This window comes from Balaenoptera musculus, chromosome 2 (assembly GCF_009873245.2).
Source record: "Balaenoptera musculus isolate JJ_BM4_2016_0621 chromosome 2, mBalMus1.pri.v3, whole genome shotgun sequence".
Classification (NCBI taxonomy): domain Eukaryota; kingdom Metazoa; phylum Chordata; class Mammalia; order Artiodactyla; family Balaenopteridae; genus Balaenoptera; species Balaenoptera musculus.
Window position 1 is genome coordinate 135,544,203 of NC_045786.1, and position 21,930 is coordinate 135,566,132.

The window sequence follows — 21,930 nt, forward strand, 5'->3', positions numbered from 1 at the left end:
ATTCTTTCAAGTGGAATTATTGGGTTAAGCTATATGAATACTTTAAAGGTTTACTAAATTGTTTTTCATAAAGAAAGCAATTCCATTATTTGCTCTCCTATCAGCAGTGTATGAGAACATCTTTCTCCACACTCTTTTGTCATATTGGGTATTATTCTTTCATTTTATCCTTTATTTGGTAATTTGATGGAGATTTGTTTTGACATTGTTTTGAAGGGTCTGATTTTTTACCATATGAGTTCAAATTAGTCTTGGAATATTTTCTGGCTGTAATGTAAGCTGTACCGTACTGATTCAGTGTCTTTCGGCCCCCACTTCCCCATATATCCATTCTCTGCTCCTGTTTATTTCATATAGTCTCAAGACACACATACTGCTCTAGTAACATTGCTGTCTTCTTTATTGCCTTGCTTTTGTAGACTTTGTCTGCCCTCTGAGGTCTTGCACAAGTTGCACTGTTTCAGTTTTCCACCTTTCATTGATTTTTCCTCTCTTTTGATTTTTCTATAGCCCTCTTCAGTCTATACTATATCATTTGGTGCCAAGTCAAATTTAGTTCAGGTGTTGAATATCACTATTGCATCATACAGTGTGACTTCTTTAATCTGAATCCTCCTTTTCCTGATAATTTAGAATAATATCACACTTACTGTTTTGTGTAGAAACATCACTTTCATTTTCATTTTGCATCCAGAAACTTTTAAACACTGTTTTGCCTCCAGTCACGTAAAAACCCCTAACATTTTCCTCATAGGACTTCTTGTTGAGATAGCTGGTCTCTTGGTGATTTTTTTTTTAAATCTTAATTATGTCAGTGATTTGTACTGTAAGTTCTTCCTCAGGTTTAGATTTGAGAAACTTGGCATCTATCTCACACCAGTTTTGGGGGGAAAAGATTGAATGTTAGAAGACTAGGTTGTGTATCATTTATGAACTTTGTTTTCTCATTCTCATGATAAATAGAATTACCACTGAGTAATGTTTATTTCTCTCTAAATGCTATAAAAAAATTTGTCTTTTTGAACCTATGGCATTTTGACCATATCTAAATTATTAGAATTTGTATAGAAATCTAGGACTTATTAATATCAGACTTTTAAATTGAGCAACGGTGATTATATTGTCTAAAAATAGGATATTGATAGGCACTGTGGTATGGTAGAGCCCACACTAGACAGGAATTAGGAGATATGACTCTTAACTATGTCACCTTAGGAGAAATTTATATTTTAGGGGTCTTAGTTTCTTTATCCATAAAATAAGGAAGTTAGGGGAAAAGAACACAGGCTTTAGAATCTGACACCCTTGGCTTTTAATCCTCAACCTGGCATTACCTACAGTGTGACCTTGCTAAGTCACATATCTAAGCCCCTGTTCCTCATTTGTAAAGTAGGGATGATAGTATTTATCTCATAAAACTATTGTTAATACTAAAGAAATAATACATTAAAAGCCTTTAGACCAGTGCCTGGCACTGAGTAAATAATGTTAGCTATTATTATTATATGATCTTTTATGTACCCACAAACTTGCAGACAAGACTTTGGATTATATGACATCATAACTTTTAACTTGGGCATCATTGTTGCTATTTAGGGAATGATTACTTTTAATGTGCTCATTCCCACGTTAATGACTTAAGAGAGCCTGTCTGTTTTTTGAATATTATCTTCCTTGGAAAATATTCCAGCTCTTGGAATTATCCATTTTGTATCATCTTTCCTGGGTCTTGCTTTCTAATTTGTAATATGAAAATGGAGTAATCAAAGTAATCTGCATTACTGTGTTATGGGATAACTATAATATAATAGGTGTCCTTTTAAAATTCTTACAGTTTACTTTTTCTTCTTTTTTTTTTAACCTAAAAATGTGACAGCAATACTGGACTTTTTGTATAATGTGGCAGGAGAATATAGTACTTAGTAACTTATGAAGAAGACACTTTGAAACAAGGATGTCAAAATGCCACTCAAAATGTCCCGCTTAGGCAGGCCCCTTCTTAACCTGTGTAATACTCTGTACTCAGATTCACTGTTCAGAAATTGGATTACTGAGAGGTAGTACAAGATTTAGCTTGACAGTTTCAAGTTTATTAAGAAAGGCTCTGAAACATATGGAGGTTAAGGGTTAAAATAATGTTAATGGAGTTTTCCATAAATCTCACTTTTATCTCGTTTTTGATGTGTATTATTTCAGCCAGGTAAATGAGAAAATCAGAGTATCTAAAACCATTTTTATTTTTTTAATTTTAATTTTTTTTAAAGACACATGTTTCATTTTCACCAAGAATTTTTATTATTTTTTTAAAATTTTATTTTATTTTTGGCTGCGTTGGGTCTTCATTGCTGCACACGGGCTTTCTCTAGCTGCGGCAAGTGAGGGCTACTCTTTGTTGAGGTGTGCGGGCTTCTAATTGCGGAGGCTTCTCTTGTTGCGAAGCATGGGCTCTAGGCAGGTGGGATTCACCTAGTTGTGGCACGTGGGCTCAGTAGTTGTGGCTCACAGGCTCTAGAGCACAGGTTCAGTAGTTGTGGCGCACGGGCTTAGTTGTTCTGCGGCATGTGGGAATCTTCCCGGACCAGGGCTCGAACCCGTGTCCCCTGCACTGGCAGGCAGATTCCTAACCACTGTGCCATCAGGGAAGTGCTAAAACCCATTTAAAAAAATTGTGGTAAAATATGTATTACATAAACTTTACCATTTTAACTATTTTGAAGTATGTTCATGGTGTACATCCATCACCACCATCCATCTCCAGGATGTTTTTTATCTTCTCCAGTTAAAACTCTGTACTCATTTAAATAGTAATGCCTCATCCCCTGCCTCCCCACACCCTCTGGCAATCATCATTCTGCTTTCTGTCTCTATGAATTTGACTACTGTAAGAACTTCATATAATTGGAATCATACAATATTTATCCTTTTGTGACTGGCTTATTTCATTCACTTAGCATAATGTCTTCAAGGTTCATCCATGTTTTAGCATGTATCAGATTTCTTTCCTTTTTTAAGACTGAATAATAGTCCATTGTGTGAATACCCTATTCACTATCCATCGATGGACACAGGGTTACTTTTACCTTTTGGCTATTGTGAGTAATGCTGCTATGACTAGGGGTGTACAAATATCCGATCAAATTCCTCCTTTCACTACTTTTGGGTGTATACCCAGAAGTGGAGTTGTTGGCTTATATGGTAATTTTATATTTAATCTTTTTTTTAAAAATTAATTAATTAATTAATTAATTTATGACTGTGTTGGGTCTTCGTTTCTGTGCAAGGGCTTTCTCTAGTTGTGGCAAGTGGGGACCATTCTTCATCGTGGTGCGCGGGCCTCTCACCATCGCGGCCTCTCTTATTGCGGAGCACAGGCTCCAGACGCGCAGGCTCAGTAATTGTGGCTCACGGGCCCAGTTGCTCCATGGCATGTGGGATCTTCCCAGACCAGGGCTCGAACCCGTGTCCCCTGCATTGGCAGGCAGATTCTCAACCACTGCGCCACCAGGGAAGCCCTATATTTAATCTTGTAATCTTTTGAGGAATTGCTGTCTGTTTTCCATAGTAGCTGCACCATTTTACATTCCCATCAGCAATGCACATGAGTTCCAATTTCTCCACATCCTTGCCAACACTTGTTATTTTATGTGGTTTTTTGTTTTTGTTTTTGTTTTGGATAATAGCCATCCTAAATAGCTGTGGGTGTTAAGTGCTACAGTTGGGCCCTCTGTATTTGTGGGTTCCACATCCATGGCTTCAACCAGCCATGAAATTCAATCTGGGTTTGGTTGAATTCATGGATGCAGAACCCAGGCATGAGGAATCTGGGAATAGGGAGGTCTGACTGTGCTAGTATGCCATTTTATATAAAGGACTTCTGCATCCATGGATTTTGGTATCCCTGGGTAACTTGGAACCAGACCCCTCAGGGATACTGAGGGGCAATTTTATATCCTCATGGTTTTCATTTGCATTTCCCTAATGACTAGTGATGTTAAACATCTTTTTTGGTGCTTATTGGCCATTTGTACATCTCTGGAGAAATGTCTGTTCAAGTCCTTTGCCTGAGTTTGGTGAAGGAGTTTTGAGGTCACAGTGTCAGAGAAGCTATTAATATGATGGTAAACAAGCTAGGATAATGCTACATGGTATTAAACTTGTTGAAGAGAAAAACCATGAGTCATATGCAAACATCCACAGTGGTCGTTCCTCACTGCCTCAGTTGCACTGTGTCACCTTTATAAATTTATTTATTTATTTATTTATTTTTAGCTGTGTTGGGTCTTCGTTTCTGTGCAAGGGCTTTCTCTAGTTGCGGGGAGCGGTGGCCACTCTTCATTGCGGTACATGGGCCTCTCACTATCGCGGCCTCTCTTGTTGCAGAGCACAGGCTCCAGACGCGCAGGCTCAGTAGTTTTGGCTCACGGGCCCAGTCGCTCTGTGACATGTGGGATCTTCCCAGACCAGGGCTCGAACCCCTGTCCCCCGCACCGGTAGGCAGACTCTCAACCACTGTGCCACCAGGGAAGCCCACTGTATCACTTTTAATTTACGGTTTTTACCTTTTTTTTTCTTTAAATAAAAGAGAACAAATGTTTTATGTATCCAACTTAGTAATTTAAGTAATGGAAACTAAGGGAGGTAACGAGAAATAAATTATAAACTAGAAAACATTGGAATTAATAACTGTAAGAACTAGTTTTTATTAAAAAGTTAGGACATAGAGAAGCTGATGAGAACTATACCAAGAAAAATACCAGAATTCGAGTTAGAATCAGAAAACATGGACTATATAAAAAAATACGGATTTTAAAAAATTAGAATTATGTGCTCAGATTACAATAAATATGTAAATCTCAGTGTAATGGTGCTATGTGGCTGAGTGGCATTTTATTTTGTATATTTTTCATCAAGTATGGTCTTTTTATTTTATTTATCCAGTAGTTCTTTTCAGAAAAATACGTGGATATTCCATTCAACTTAATTTTTAGCATAAAATTTCCTCATTTTGTGTGTGTGTGTGTAAGTAGACATCAGATACACATATTTGTTAAGTAAGTTTAATTCCATTGTAAAGACTTAAGAGAATAGACATTTATGTGGCAAAACTTTGCAGAGAATAATTTCATTAGTGTCCTTCCTTAACTAAAGCTTTCAACAAAACACAGGTTACCAAAACTGTCAAAGTTGTATAATAAAAATAGGAAAATGTGAGAATAGACTATGCTTATATGTTTGCTGAATTCTACCATTGACATTTAACAGCTGTACTCTTTAAGGCTAAATTTTAATTTAATGATGGATTTAGTTTTCTTCCTTTAAATCATGTGTCACTGACTATGTGCTAATTATATAAAATGGGTTTCAGTAATGTAATGAATAATGGGTAATATTTTTAATGTGAGGAATTTAGCTCATGTTTAAAATGACTGCAAATAAGTATTAAAATGAAAGTAATATTAAAAAGTATTATTTTCCTTCATTTTTCTAACAGGGTCAACATATTTCATTACCACCCATTCAAAAGCTTGAAGAAGCTCTATATGAATACCAACCACTGCAAATAGAGACTTGTGGACCACAAGTTCCTGAGCTTCAGATGCTAGGAAGACTTGGGTAAGTGTTCAGAAGAACTTCTCATTGAGGAGCTGATGTTTAGGGCTTGGTTGTTACCATTTTTAACTGATACTTTAGCATTCTTAGATTTTGAGTTTACAGAACTTTACTCTTTTGTAAGAAATGAATGGTGCTTAATACTAAGTTAATATGTTATTTTTCCTATGGTCCTATTAGGTCTTTTGAGATTGAGACTGGATTGTATTAGTTCCCTTTTAAGGATGTCATTGGCAGCCAGCCATACTGAAGTAGCTGTTCATTTTTGGCTCACTGTGTATTTTTTTTAGAAATAGGGGCTTAATTTAGTCAGCAGTAAGCCAGTGAAAATAGAGTTGAACTCCTTGCCATGAAAAAGAGTAGAAAAAGAGTAGATTTACTCAATGTCTGTTGTGTACAGTGAAATTATATTTATGAGAAATGAGCCACAAAATACATTTTGTCAAAGGGTATGATGTAGAGCTGGCCCAGTGGCTCAAAAGCTGTAATATATGCATCCAGTTTGGAAATGAACTTGGGATTGTGGCTTTTGTGAGTGATGGAGATGATCACATTCTGTCTTAGGGGAACAAATGGGTATTTGTGTACTTATGGAAAGTATAGATATAAACTTTTTTGGACGGAGTAAATCATATCCTGATCTGGTGTCTCAATCTAAACTACTAAATGAAAAGATAATCGAGGAACAGTTGTTTCTTAACAAAAGAAAATAGCACAATGAGTATAATGTGGATCAGGAAACTTACACAAGCCTATTAGATAGCGTCATCCACCAGAGGGCAGACAGCAGAAGCAAGAAGAACTACAATCCTGCAGCCTGTGGAACAAAAACCACATTCACAGAAAGATACACAAGATGAAAAGGCAGAAGGCTATGTACCAGATGAAGGAACAAGATAAAACCTCAGAAAAACAACTAAATGAAGTGGAGATAGGCAACCTTCCAGAAAAAGAATTCAGAATAATGATAGTGAAGATGATCCAGGACCTCGGAATAAGAATGGAGGCAAAGATTGAGAAGATGCAAGAAATGTTTAACAAAGACCTAGAAAAATTAAAGAACAAACAAACAGAGATGAACAATACAATAACTGAAATGAAAACTACACTAGAAGGAATCAATAGCAGAATAACTGAGGCAGAAGAACAGATAAGTGACCTGGAAAACAGAATGGTGGAATTCACTGCTGTGGAACAGAATAAAGAAAAAAGAATGAAAAGAAATGAAGACAGCCTAAGAGACCTCTGGGACAACATTAAACGCAACAACATTCGCATTATAGGGGTCCCAGAAGAAGAGAGAGGGAAAGGACCAGAGAAAATATTTGAAGAGATTATAGTCGAAAACTTCCCTAACATGGGAAAGAAAATAGCCACCCAAGTCAAGGAAGTGCAAAAATTAAAGACAAAGACAAATTATTGAAAGCAGCAAGGGAAAAACGACAAATAACATACAAGGGAACTCCCATAAGGTTAACAGCTGATTTCTCAGCAGAAACTCTACAAGCCAGAAGGGAGTGGCATGATATACTTAAAGTGATGAACGGGAAGAACCTACAACCAAGATTACTCTACCCGGCAAGGATCTCATTCAGCTTCGATGGAGAAATCAAAAGCTTTACAGACAAGCAAAAGCTAAGAGAATTCAGCACCAACAAACCAGCTCTACAACAAATGCTAAAGGAACTTCTCTAAGTGGGAAACAAAAGAGAAGAATAGGACCTACAAAAACAAACCCAAAACAATTAAGAAAATGATAACAGGAACATACATATCGATAATTACCTTAAACATGAATGGATTAAATGTTCAAACCAAAAAACACAGGCTTGCTGAATGGATACAAAAACAAGACCCATCTATATGCTGTCTACAAGAGACCCACTTCAGACCTAGGGACACATACAGACTGAAAGTGAGGGGATGGAAAAAGATATTCCGTGCAAATGAAAATCAAAAGAAAGCTGGAGTAGCAATACTCATATCAGATAAAATAGATTTTAAAATAAAGAATGTTACAAGAGACAAGGAAGGACACTACATAATGATCAAGGGATCAATCCAAGAAGAAGATATAACAATTATAAATATATATGCACCAAACATAGGAGCACCTCAATACATAAGGCAACTACTAACAGCTATAAAAGAGGAAATCGACAGTAACACAAAATTAATTGGGGACTTTAACACCTCACTTACACCAATGGACAGATCATCCAAAATGAAAATAAATACGGAAACAGAAGCTTTAAATGACACAATAGACCAGATAGATTTAATTGATATTTATAGGACATTCCATCCAAAACCAGCAGATTACACTTTCTTCTCAAGTGCGCACAGAACATTCTCCAGGATAGATCACATCTTGGGTCACAAATCAAGCCTCAGTAAATTTAAGAAAATTGAAATCATATCAAGCATCTTTTCTGACCACAATGCTATGAGATTAGAAATGAATTACAGGGAAAAAAATGTAAAAAACACAAACACATGGAGGCTAAACAATACATTACTAAATAACCAAAAGATCACTGAAGAAATCAAAGAGGAAATCAAAAAAACCTAGAGACAAATGACAATAAAGACATGACGATCCAAAACCTATGGGATGCAGCAAAAGTAGTTCTAAGAGGGAAGTTTTTTTTTTAAAATTAATTAATTAATTAATTAATTTATGGCTGTGTTGGGTCTTCGTGTCTGTACGAGGGCTTTCTCTAGTTGTGGCAAGTGGGGGCTACTCTTCATCGCGGTGCACGGGCCTCTCATTATCGCAGCCTCTCTTGTTGCGGAGCACAGGCTCCAGACGCGCAGGCTCAGTAATTGTGGCTCACGGGCCCAGTTGCTCCATGGCATGTGGGATCTTCCCGGACCAGGGCTCGAACCCATGTCCCCTGCATTGGCAGGCAGATTCTCAACCACTGCGCCACCAGGGAAGCCCCCTAAGAGGGAAGTTTATAGCTATACAAGCCTACCTCAAGAAACAAGAAAAATCTCAAATAAACAATCTACCCTTACACCTAAAGGAACTAGAGAAAGAAGAACAAACAAAACCCAAAGTTAGCAGAAGGAAGGAAATCATAAAGATCAGAGCAGAAATAAATGAACAATAGCAATGATCAATAAAAGTAAAAGCTGGTTCTTTGAGAAGATAAACAAAATTGATAAACCATTAGCCAAACTCATCAAGAAACAGAGGGAGAGGACTCAAATCAATAGAATTAGAAATGAAAAAGGAGAAGTTACAACAGACACCGCAGAAATACAAAGCATCCTAAGAGAGTACTACAAGCAACTCTATGCCAACAAAATGGACAACCTGGAAGAAATGGACAAATTCTTAGAAAGGAATAACCTTCCAAGACTGAACCAGGAAGAAATAGAAAATATGAACAGACCAATCACAAGTAATGAAATTGAAACTGATGAAAAATCTTCCAACAAACAAAAGTCCAGGACCAGATGGCTTCACAGGTGAATTCTATCAAACATTTAGAGAAGAGCTGACACCCATCCTTCTCAAACTCTTCCAAAATATTTCAGAGGAAGGAATACTCCCAAACTCATTCTACAAAGCCACCGTCACCCTGATACCAAAACCAGACCAAGATACTACAAAAAAAGAAAATTACAGACCAATATCACTGATGAATATAGATGCAAAAATCCTCAACAAAATACTAGCAAACAGAGTCCAACAACACATTAAAAGGATCATACACCATGATCAAGTGGGATTTATCCTAGGGATGCAAAGATTCTTCAATATACGCAAATCAATCAATGTGATACACCATATTAAGAAATTGAAGAATAAAAACCATATGATCATCTCAATAGATGCAGAAAAAGCTTTTGACAAAATTCAGCACCCATTTATGATAAAAACTCTCCAGAAAGTGGGCATAGAGGGAACCTACCTCAACTTAATAGAGGCCATATACAACAAACCCACAGCAAACATCATTCTCAATGGTGAAAAACTGAAAGTATTTCCTCTAAGATCAGGAACAACACAAGGATGTCCACTCTCACCACTATTATTCAACATAGTTTTGGTAGTCCTAGCCTCGGCAATCAGAGAGGAAAAAGAAATAAAAGGAATACAAATTGGAAAAGAAGAAGTAAAACTGTCACTGTTTGCAGATGACATGATACTAATCATTTAGTTAATACTAAAAATGCCACCAGAAAACTACTAGAGCTAATCAATGAATTTGGTAAAGTTGCAGGATACAAAATTAATGCACAGAAATCTCTTGCATTCCTGTACACTAATGATGAAAAATCTGAAAGAGAAATTAAGGAAACACTCCCATTTACCCTTGCAACAAAAAGAATAGAACACCTAGGAATAAACCTACCTAGGGAAACCAAAGACCTGTATGCAGAAAAGTATAAGACACTGATGAAAGAAATTAAAGATGATACCAACAGATGGAGAGATATACCATGTTCTTGGATTGGAAGAATCAATATTGTGAAAATGACTATACTACCGAAAGCAATCTACAGATTCAATGCAATTCCTATCAAATTACCCATGGCATTTTTTACAGAACTAGAACCAAAAATCTTATCATTTGTTTGGAGACACAAACGATCCTGAATAGCCAAAGCAGTCTTGAGGGAAAAAAATGGAGCTGGAGGAATGAGACTCCGTGATTTCAGACTATACTACAAAGCTACAGTAATCAAGGCAATATGGTACTGGCACAAAAACAGAAACATAGATCAATGGAACAAGACAGAAAGCCCAGAGATAAACCCACGCACCTATGGTCGACTAATCTATGACAAAGGAGGCAAGGATATACAATGGAGAAAAGACAGTCTCTTCAATAAGTGGTGCTGGGAAAACTGGACAGCTACATGTAAAAGAATGAAATTAGAACACTCCCTAACACCATACACAAAAATAAACTCAAAATGTGTTCGAGACCTAAATGTAAGACCAGACACTATAAAACTCTTAGAGGAAAACACAGGAAGAACACTCTTCGACATAAATCACAGCAAGATCTTTTTTGATCCATGGCCTAGAGTAATGGAAATAAAAACAAAAATAAACAAAAGGGACCTTATGAAACTTCAAAGCTTTTGCACAGCAAAGGAAACCATAAACAAGATGAAAAGGCAACCCTCAGAATGGGAGAAAATATTTGCAAACGAATCAACAGAGAAAGGATCAATCTCCAAAATATATAAACAGCTCATGCAGCTCAATATTAAAGAAACAAACAACCCAATCCAAAAATGGGCAGAAGACCTAAATAGACATTTCTCCGAAGAAGACGTACAGATGGCCAAGAAGCACATGAAAAGCTGCTCAACATCACTAATTGTTAGAGAAATGCAAATCAAAACTACAATGAGGTATCACCTCACACCAGTTAGAATGGGCTTCATCAGAAAGTCTACAAACAACAAATGCTGGAGAGGGTGTGAAGAAAAGGAAACCTTCTTGCACTGTTGGTGGGAATGTAAATTGATACAGCCACTATGGAGAACAGTATGGAGGTTCCTTAAAAAACTAAAAATAGAATTACCTTATGATCCATCAATCCCACTACTGGGCATATACCCAGAGAAAACCATAATTCAAAAAGACACATGCACCCCAATGTTCATTGCAACACTGTTTACAACAGCCAGGTCATGGAAGCAACCTAAATGCCCATCGACAGACGAATGGATAAAGAAGATGTGGTACATATATACAATGGAATATTACTCAGCCATAAAAAGGAACGAAATTGAGTCATTTGTTGAGACGTGGATGGATCTAGAGACTGTCATACAGAGTGAAGTAAGTCAGAAATAGAAAAACAAATATCGTATATTAACGCATGTATGTGGAACGTAGAAAAATGGTACAGATGAACCAGTTTGTAGGCCAGAAGTTGAGACACAGATGTAGAGAACAAACGTATGAACAACAAGGGGGGAAAGCCACGGTGTGGTGGGTATGGTAGTGGGCAATTGGGATTGACATGTGTGTAAAATTGATGACTAAGAAGAACCTGCTGTATAAAAAAATAAATAAAATTCAATTAAAAAATTAAAAAAAAAAGACTAAAAAAAAAAAGTACAATGTGAAAAGAAAGTAATGGATACGGTGAAACCAAGTAATAAAAAAGTAATTTAAAAAGAGGCCCCAACAGCAAAAATAAGGTAGATGAAACAGATAATAAAAGCTACAGGCATCTTCAAAACCGAAACTGCAATCTTGAACATAAAGTGTAGTATTTTACATATGAATATGGAGGCTCCAAGGTCAAATTACTGTTAAAATGATAGATAATTCACTTATCTGCTCTTTGGTAGATCTTAAGATTTTCTTTAGTTTTGTATTCTCTTAAAAGTTCTGCAGCCTCCAAGCATGAAGCCATGGGGAAGTGAAACAAAACCTAAAACCCCTTTTGAGTTTTAGATAACAAATTTATCAAATAATTGGCATAGATGTTAAAATTGAAGCTTGAAAAGACAGACAATATCGCGTTTTATGTAAAAAGTTATAAGTGATATAGACATTGATTTCTTATTTCTTGCTGGGTTAGCAAGGGCCAGAATTCGGTATTTTTAAAATAAATTTTCTTAAAATCTTTACTTTTAATATTAGTGAAGACAGAGTGTTTAAAGTACTCCTCTGTTACAGTTGCTTTTTCTAATAATATTTTCATTAAAATTACGTTTGATGGCTTCCCTGGTGGCACAGTGGTTAAGAATCCACCTGCCAATGCAGGGGACACGGGTTCAAGCCCTGGTCCGGGAAGATCCCACGGAGCAACTAAGCCTGTGCACCACAACTACTGAGCCTGTGCTCTAGAGCCTGCGAGCCACAACTACTGAAGCCTACGCACCCAGAGCCTGTGCTCCCCAGCAAGAGAAGCCACCGCAGTGAGAAGCCCATGCACTGCAATGAAGAGTAGCCCCCACTCGCCACAACTAGAGAAAGCCCACGCACAGCAACGAAGACCCAACACAGCCAAAAATAAAGAAATAAAATAAATAAATTTGTTTAAAAAGTTACATTTGAAAGGCTATGGAAGTGGCCATGAATAATAAGAACACAAAAATAAACTGTACAACAGTTACTACAAAGGATAGGAAGAGGGAAAAACTTGGCTGTTGTACTGTTCCTACACTATGCATGAAGAGGTATAATAGCATTTGGAGATATTTAGTATAAATCCTAGAGCAACAACTAAAATTGTAAAACAAAGAGGGACAGACAGTAAGCAAGTAGCAGAGTAAATAATGAGATCATTAAAAATATTCCATTAATGAAAAGGAGGGCAGGAAAAGAGAGGCAAAAAATAAAGAAATGGTATAATTAGGAAAGAAATAACATTGTGGTAGATTTAATCTTAACTGTATCAGTAATTACATTGTTCTAAACAAGCACTATCCAATAAAGCTTTCTGAAATGGGACTATTCTTTGTCTGTGCTGTTCAGTATAGTAGCCACCAGTTGCATGCTTCTACTGAGCACTTGAATATGCCTAGTGTAACTGAAGAATTGTGTATTAAATTTTATTCAGTTTAATTTAAATAACCACATATAGTTAGTGGCTACCATGTTTGATAGAACAGGTCTAAATACTCCAAATAATAGGCAGAAATTGCCAGACTGGATTACAAAAGCAAGATTTTACTGTATGTTTTCTATGATAACGTGACATTATATATGAAGATATAGTTTCTCTGAGCTTTAAAAGTTTCTCTGAAATCTTGGGACTGTAATTTGTTTTTATTTTGTAAATAACTCAACCAGTATCTCTTCACAGATTTCTTCTGCCCCATTTTCTCTATGTTTTCATTCTGAGACTGTGATTTCACATAGGTAAGACCTTCTGATGTTGTTTTACAGTTCTTGGATACTCTATTTTGTGTTTTTCAATCTTTTCTTGAGTTTTGTGTTTCAAAAGTTTGGATAATTCTTCTTGTCCTTTCCTTACAGTTCACTTATTCTTCTTCTGTGTCCCTTTTGCTGATAAGCTCATCAAAGGAATTCTTTCTGATATTGCAGTCGTCATTTCTAGCATTTCCATTTCACTCCTTTTTGTAATTTCCATCTTTTTGTTGAAATTCCCTGTCTATTTGTACATATTATCCCCTTTTTCCACTAGATCCTTCAGCTTAGTAATCATGTTATTTTCAGGTGCCTCTTTGATTGTTCTAACATCTCTGGGTCTGATTCTATCGACTATTTTATACCTTAATAGTGGATTTGTTTTTCCTGCTTTCTTGTGTTTATTGTAATTTTGTTTGAATATTGTACAACAGAACAGTAGAGACTGAGGTAAATAATATTTATGGCCAGAAATATTTATGTCCCTTTTTCTGTTAGGCCATTAGTGTAGGGAGTTGAGTATCAAGTCTGTAGTTTGATCTCAGTTTGGTTGTTGTTGCTCAGGTTACCATCTGTGTATCACAGGCTTCATATTCTTCCAGCCATGATCTGTTGCCACTTTGTACCTAGTATGAGGCCTGGAGTGCTGGAGGGTTTTTCTTAGTCTTCTTGCTCCACCCTCAGCTTTCAGCAGACTCTGCAAGCTTGAGCCAGAAAGGGGTTCTCTCTCTCAGTGTCCCTCCTCAGCAATAGACTCCTCTTGCTTTTTACTTGGAATAAGTCTTGTGGTAGGAGCAAGGGGGTTTCTTAGTTCTCCTGTTCTGATTTTTGTTTTAGGAGGTCTGTGTGCCAGAGCCTCAGAGTGGTGCTTTCTCAGTGTACCTTTCTCTTCCCCAGAGGCAAACAACTTCTGTCTCCTACTTAAGGATGCAGTTGAGTTTGCTATCCTCTCCCAACCCCACAGGTGAGCTCTGTCTTGTGGTGGTGGGGATGGGAGGTGTTGGGTATAAGACAGCTTCCTGCCCTTCTTTCAACCTCTGCTTCGCATCATTATGTTAGTTTAGGTAATAGTGGGTTTCCTGCCTTGCCTCAGTGATTGAAGGCTTTATTCTGTGTCAGTACAGGGTTGGGGAGGGTGGCAGTAGGTTTTTTACTCCTCCTCTAGTGGCACCCAACCTTTGCCCTACCCCAGAAGCTGAGTCCTGGCTGTTTTTTTAATAGTTCATTTCCTCGTGCATGTTCGGTTTTTGCTGATTTTTATTTGGTCTACTCAGTGGAATATCCTCTTCGTCTTCCTCTTTTAATCTGCTGTGGTGGTGGTGCTGCTGTATATTTGTATGTTAATATTTAGCTAACCCTGTTAGAAGTCTCTGTAAAATAGAGTAGCTTGATTGACTGTTTTTCTTTTTTTCTTGTTTTGAGTAAAATTTTAAAATTGAATAAGCTTTGGCAACACTTTTGATTGTTTGGAGCCCTTTTTGTTTTACTTCTATCTTTACTGTTGTGGTTTGAATTTTAAAATGTAGGGTAGGGCTTCTCTGGTGGCACAGTGGTTAAGAATCCGCCTGCCAGTGCAGGAGACACGGGTTTGAGCCCTGGTCTGGGAAGATATCACATGCCGTGGAACAGCTAAGCCTGTGTGCCACAGCTACTGAGCCTGTGCTCTAGAGCCCGCGAGCCACAACTACTGAGCCTGCATTCCACAGCTACTGAGCCCGCGAGCCACAACTACTGAAGCCCGTGCGCCTAGAGCCCGTGATCCGCAACAAGAGAAGCCACTGCAATGAGAAGCCTGTGCACCGCAACGAACAGTAGCCCCCGCTCGCCGCAACTAGAGAAGGCCCACGCACAGCAACGAAGACCCAACACAGCCAAAAATAAATAAATAAGTAAATAAGTAAGTAAGTAAGTATATTTATTAAAAAAAAATGTAAGGTAAGCGCAATTTAGATAAGGTATAACTATAGTGTTTGTACTTTTCCCAAGTTTTTCATATCTAAAATCTTATTTGAACCTAAATAAAGGATACTGGATCATGGTTTTATTTTGTTTTGTTTTAGTGGTTGGGGGGCTTTCATTAATTATTGACTATTTAAAGTATAGTTAGTTCAGAATTCTAGAAGTATACTTTTGTCTCTCGCAACAAAGACTGTACAATATATTCTGTATCCACAACAGTTAAGAAGACAAATTGTTCTGATTACAAGTTTGTATGTATTTCAAGCAATGGACCTTGATTATAAGTTTCTTTTAGCTTCTGTGGCTAAGTAGTGGAAGAATTTCTAGATCATCAATAGTGATGTCAGAATTGCTAAAGAAACATTGACTTTTTCTTGATGTAGAAGTATCTACCAAAATAGAATGTGTCTCACACCTTCCTTCTCATCAGCCTTGTATCTTAAGAAAGGGATTGAATTCTTTTTTGTTTTAATAATATTTTATTTATTTGTTTATTTTGTTGCCCGGGTCTTAGTTGCTACAGGTGGGCTCCCCAGCTGTGGCATGTGAACTCCTAGTTGCGACGTGCATGTGGGATCCAGTTCCCTGACCAGGGATCGAACCTGGGCCCCCTGCATTGGGAGTGCAGAGTCTTAACCACTGTGCCATAAGGGAAATCCCGTAAGGGATTGAATTCTACACAGACAGTTTCATTTTGGGAGCCAGGATGAATTAGCTTAGGTGGTCTCTTTGGTGACATGTTATGACTTCATACTTAAACATTTGCCAGAATAAATCCTAAATTGATTTCTTACTTTACTAGTTCATTTTCTTTTCTGGAATTATTATTTGAAGCTATATTGCTTTCTTCCTTTTTAGAATTACTTTAGATTTAAAAATGTATTTTTACATAATCTAGTTTTCAGAAACATTTAGAAAGAAACTGAAGAAGTTACTCTGTGAAGTGACTTTTCAAAGAATAATTTGGTATCTACAAAGGTGCTACTCTTAAGGTAGAGGAATATAAACTTTAGTTGACTTAAGGTATAGTAGTTACACATCTGTTCTAAGGGTTGTCCATATTTTTGTTAAAAGATTACATCTAATAAGCCCCAGTTAATCTTTTTACAACGGGCTCTCCCCCTTCCCATAAAACTCTAGCTTCTACTCCTCTCTCTTTTCTTTTTCTGTTAAGACAAAATTTCCATTTTATGTTATTTTATCCTACAGAGGAAACAAGTTCAGTTTCTCTAGAGGCAAATAGAGAATAAATTACCTTATTTCCATTTTCTTATATTTGCTTTGAAATCTGTATGACATGAAGAAGTTAAGAATACTACATTTTGTAGCTTCACTTTAGTTGGTGCAAAACTATGAATGCAGGCACTTTCAAAATAATTTTAATTATATATTTTTGGGAGTATGTGGCATAAGGTCTTAGGAGGCATTGTGTCTCCAAAGAACTACTTTTTTGTCCTCATGTATAACTTAGATAAAGGACAAAATCGGAAGTACATTGCCATGAAATTTTAGGTGATTTTTACTGGAATCTTTTCTAAAGTTAGTTAAACTTTAGAAGTAGATGAAGAATAAATGAGAATTTCTCATTCAGGAGGGTATTATGAATATATAATTATAGTTCAAATTGCACTGGCGGTACTCTTCTGGTTTGCTCAAGGCAATATGTAAACATGTTTTATTAATTCTGTGCCAGTGGGAGCAAGCATTGAGAAAACTTAACTGCTAATTGAAATTCCCCAGGCTGCAGCTTTAGTGGTTAGTTTAGTAAAGTCTCATTGATTGGCATTGTGAGAGTGTCTTTTTAATAACTAACTGGCTTTCTAGTTAATATTTTACTACTTCCCACCCAAAGAAGGGTATTTCCCTTAACTAATATAAATTATAAGGATTATCAATTTTATTCATCAATTTCAAATTATTTAGTCAAATATCACTACTGTTTTAAAAATATGTGATTTATTTAATATGAACTTTTCATTCATGAACCTATTCCAGAAATAAGGAAAAACTGTTATAAGCTATAATCTTTAAGTAAGATGTATATTTTTCACTTTTACTTATTTGTGAATTTAAATGAAACCATTTGCTACCAGATTTGTGTAGAATAAAATTTTAATCTTCATTTCTGTAGAACATTTTTGTATGTTTCTTTGTGGTAGAGTGTTGTAGCCAAGTGCACACATTCATTTCTGTCTCTCCTGTTAACATAACTGATGTAAGTCCTGTGCTATCAACTATGAGAGCTTTAAAAAATAGACTTAAACTGTGATAATTTACTATCTAGAGTCCTTCCTAACCAGTTGATAAGATTATTTAGCTATTATTATGAAATCACTTGTGAAAAAAATTGTGGTTGTAATAATAGTAGAACCTGATGATAATTAGAAGGAAGTTTCTTATTTAATCTTCATCAGCACTTATCAATTTTGTTTTCTTGTGTGGCTGTAGATTACACTGATAAAAATCAAATTGCTGAACAGAAGTAACTGACCTGTTACAAATCCATTACTGTTATTGGCAAAACAATTAAAATGTTCATTCTTGAGGGAATAGGATAGGATATAGTTCCCCTAAAATAGAAGATCCACCTTCACAGTAACCCTGGAGATTCTTTCCCTCCCTCCCTTCCTTCCTTCCATTAGTTTTAGGTGTACAGCAAAGTGATTCAGTTATATATAAGTATTTTTTCAGATTATTTTCTGTTATAGGTTATTATAAGATATCAAATATAATTCCCTGTGCTGTAGAGTAAATCCTTGTTGCTTATCCATTTTATGTATAGTAGTTTGTACCTGTTAATCCCATATTCCTAATTTATCCTTCCCCCCCCTTTCCCCTTTGGTAACCATAATATGTTTTCTATGTCTGTGAGTCTGTTTCTGTTTTGTCTATAGATTCATTTGTATTATTTTTTAGATTCCACATATAAGTAATATCATATAATATTTGTCTTTGTCTGACTTATTTCACCTTAGCATGATATTCTCTAGGTCCATCCATGTTGCTACAAATGGCAATATTTCATTCTTTTTTATGGCTGAGTAATATTCCATTGTGTGTGCAGATAGATGCTTAGGAGTGGGATTGCTGGATCATATGGTAGCTCTATTTTTAGTTTTTTAAGGAAACTCCATATTATTTTCCATGGTGGCTGCACCAACTTACATTCCAACCAACAGTGTAGGAGGGTTCCCTTTTCTCCACACCCTCTCCAGCATTTATTATTTGTAGACTTTTCTGATGATAGTCATTCTGGCCTGTGTGAGGTGATACCTCATTGTGATTTTGATTTGCATTTCTCTAATAATTAGCAATGTTGAGCATCTTTTCATGTGACTGTTGGCCATCTGTATGTCTTTGGAGAAATGTCTCTTTAGGTCTTCTGTCTGTTTTTTGATTAGGTTGTTTGTTTTTTTGATAATGAGTTGTGTGAGCTGTTTGTATATTTTGGATATTAACCCCTTGTTAGTTGCATCATTTGCAAATATGTTCTCCCATTCTGTAGGTTGTCTTTTGTTTATGGTTTCCTTTACTGTGCAAACGCTTTTAAGTTTGATTACATCCCATTTGTTTATTTTTGCTTATTTCTTTTGCATTGGGAGACTGATCTAAGAAAATACTGCTATGATTTGTGTCAATAATGTTTTGTCTACGTTCTCTTCTAGGATTTTTATGGTGTCATGTCTTACATTTAGGTCTTTAAACCATTTTGAGTTAATTTTTGTATATAGTTTGAGGGAGTGTTATAATCTCATTGATTTACATTTAGCTGTCTAGGTTTCCGAACACCACTTGCTTAAGAGACTGTCTTTTCTCCATTGTATATTCTTGCCATTTTTGTTGCAGATTAATTGGCCATAGGTGTGTGGGTTTATTTCTGGGCCCTCTATTCTGTTCCATTGATCTATATGTCTGTTTTTGTGCCAATACCATGCTGTTTTGATTACTGTAGCTTTGTGGTATTTTCTGAAGTCTGGAAGGTTTATGCCAACCCTGGAGATACTTTTCGTGATCATTCTTTTGCTCTTAAAAATTGATAAATTGGAACTTTATATGTCAAGAATTTGAGATGAGGTATGAAACATATTCTAAAAAATTTTTTGTTGTAACACTCTCTTAGTCTCCCTCCTTAAGTCTTCCTCATTGTTGCCAGAGAAAACTTTCTAATATATCAATCTGGGCATGTCTGTCTATTATTAATATTCTTCAGTGGCTCATCATTATCTGCATAATCTGTCCCCTATCTACCTTTGTAGCCATATGTCCTGGTCCTCTCATACTTGGTGTTTCTTAAGAACCTCATGGTGTCTCACAGATTTTTGTGCCATTGCATGTGCTGTTCCATTTCCTTAGGAGGCACCTTTACAATTGTGGCACAGTCCCCTCAGTAATTTCTTTCCCTCTTTTCCTCCCTATGCATGAATTGTCTGTTTATGCCCCTTATTCCCTTTTCTATTGGAGTAGCATTTTTCCTTATTTATATGTTAGCCATATAGTAAGACCATTAACGTTTGATATCTTATATTTTTCTTTTTTGACTTTTTATGGTCATGATTGACTTTGTGCCTATTTTTGTTTTAATTGAAATGTAGTTGATTTACATTATATTAGTTTCAGGTTACAGTATAGTGATTCAGTATATTTATAGACTATCTTCCCTTTAAAGTTATTACAAAATAATGGCTATGTTTCCCTTTGCTGTACAGTATATCCTTGTTCCTTTTCTATTTTATACATAGTAGCTTGCACCTCTTAATCCCATACCCCTATCTTGCCCCTCCCTCTTCCCTCTCCCTATTCGTAACCACTAGTTTGTTTTCTATATCTGTGAGTCTGTTTCTGTTTTGTTATGTACATTCATTTGTTTTATTTTTTAGATTCCACATATAAATAATAACAGAGTTTTTGTCTTTCTCTGTCTGACTTATTTCACTAAGCATAATACTCTCTAGGTTCATCCACATTGTTGCAAATGGCAGGATTTCATTCTTTTTTATGGTTGAGTAACATTCCAGTGTGTGTGTGTGTGTGTGTGTGTGTGTGTGTGTGTATAAACACACCACATCTTTATCCATTCATCTGTTGATGGACACTTGGGTTGCTTTATGTGAAGTAGATTTAGTCTTTGAGCAGTAAAATATATTAATGATGTCCTGCTAATTTTCCATTGCTCTTCTACTTAAGAAGTCCTAAACCAACACAAAACCTTATATTTATTTATTTATATTCTAATTTTTAGATAACTTTGATGTTTACATGTAATCACTTAATCCATCTGGAATTTATTTATTTGTAAGGAGCTATAAAAGAGTCTTTACTCTGTTTTTTTCAACTAGTAAATCAATTGGCCCAGAATAATTTATTCAGTAGTCCTTCTTTTTTCTGTTGATGTTTTAGATGAACATACTAGGGCTTTTGGTCCACTGACCTTTCTTTTCCAATAATCTATGTTTCCGTTTTTTAACCATATCACATTATTATGCATTTAAATTCATGATATGTTTTAGTATTAAGTTGTGTATTTATTTTCTACTGCTGTGTATCAAATTACCACAGATTTAAGTGGCTTGAAACAACATCCATTTTATCTCATTTATTATCAGTGTCTGTGGGTTATGAGTCTGGGCATGGGTTACTTGGATCGTATATTCAGATTGCATGTGGCTGTGATCAAAGTGTCAGCAGGTGCTGTAGGTCCATGTAAGCGAGGTCTGGGGGGCTGTCTTTCAAACTCATTCATATCATTGGTAGAATTAGGTTTCTTGCCAGTGTAGAACTCACAGTGGCTTCCATCTTCTTCAGTGCTAACAGGAGAAAATCTCTTTGAATCTCTTCCTTTTTTAAGGGGTCCTACTTGTTTAAGTTTGGCCCACTTAGATAATTTCCCTTTTTATTAACTTATAATCAACCAATTCGAGATCTTAATTACATCTGCAAAATCCCTCTTGTGATATAATCTAAGGATTGAAATCCATTATATCCATGAGGACAAAATCATGCAGGGCTGCACACAAGGGGGTGGGAATCTTGGGGACCATCCCAGAATTCTGCCTACCAGAGTGGGGCAAGTCTTCCTTTGCTACTTACCTTTTTCAAAGTGTTATTAGCATTTTTATACATATGTTCTTCCAAGTAAACTTTGTTGGCCAAAGCAACAAAGCACCCTACAGTTCTTTCAAGTTTTCTGTACGTTTGAAAATTTTCATTGTAGAATATTATGAAACAAGTAATCAAACAAAGCAAACCAAAACACCTTAACAACTAAGACACGGCCATCCCTATTACCCCCTAGATACAACCAAACACCCCTTTTTTGGGTATTTTATTTGGAATTGCTTTAAACTTATAAACTGATACGGAAAGAGTGGACTTTTAAAATTTATTAAGTTTTCATATATCTGACACATTTCTTGGAAATTAATTTTTGTTACATCGTACTTATGATGCTGTTATTATAAAATTGTTTTCATTATGCTTTCTTACTGGTTCTTGGTTAAATATAT

At 36.1% G+C, this 21,930-nt stretch overlaps 1 protein-coding gene across 3 annotated transcripts in view; it reads left to right on the top strand.

The window, feature by feature from the left end:
- The window catches only part of MNAT1 (MNAT1 component of CDK activating kinase), a 212,487-nt gene that overhangs the window by 114,295 nt on the left and 76,262 nt on the right, over window positions 1-21,930 (top strand). For 2 of the 3 annotated variants that reach the window (XM_036842504.1, XM_036842507.1), the window contains exon 7: window positions 5,492-5,613. In XM_036842504.1, the coding sequence (XP_036698399.1) occupies window positions 5,492-5,613 (122 nt within the window). Of the gene's footprint in view, window positions 1-5,491; window positions 5,614-19,122; window positions 19,281-21,930 lie in introns of those variants that run through there. The other variant, XM_036842505.1, reaches the window with a different exon arrangement.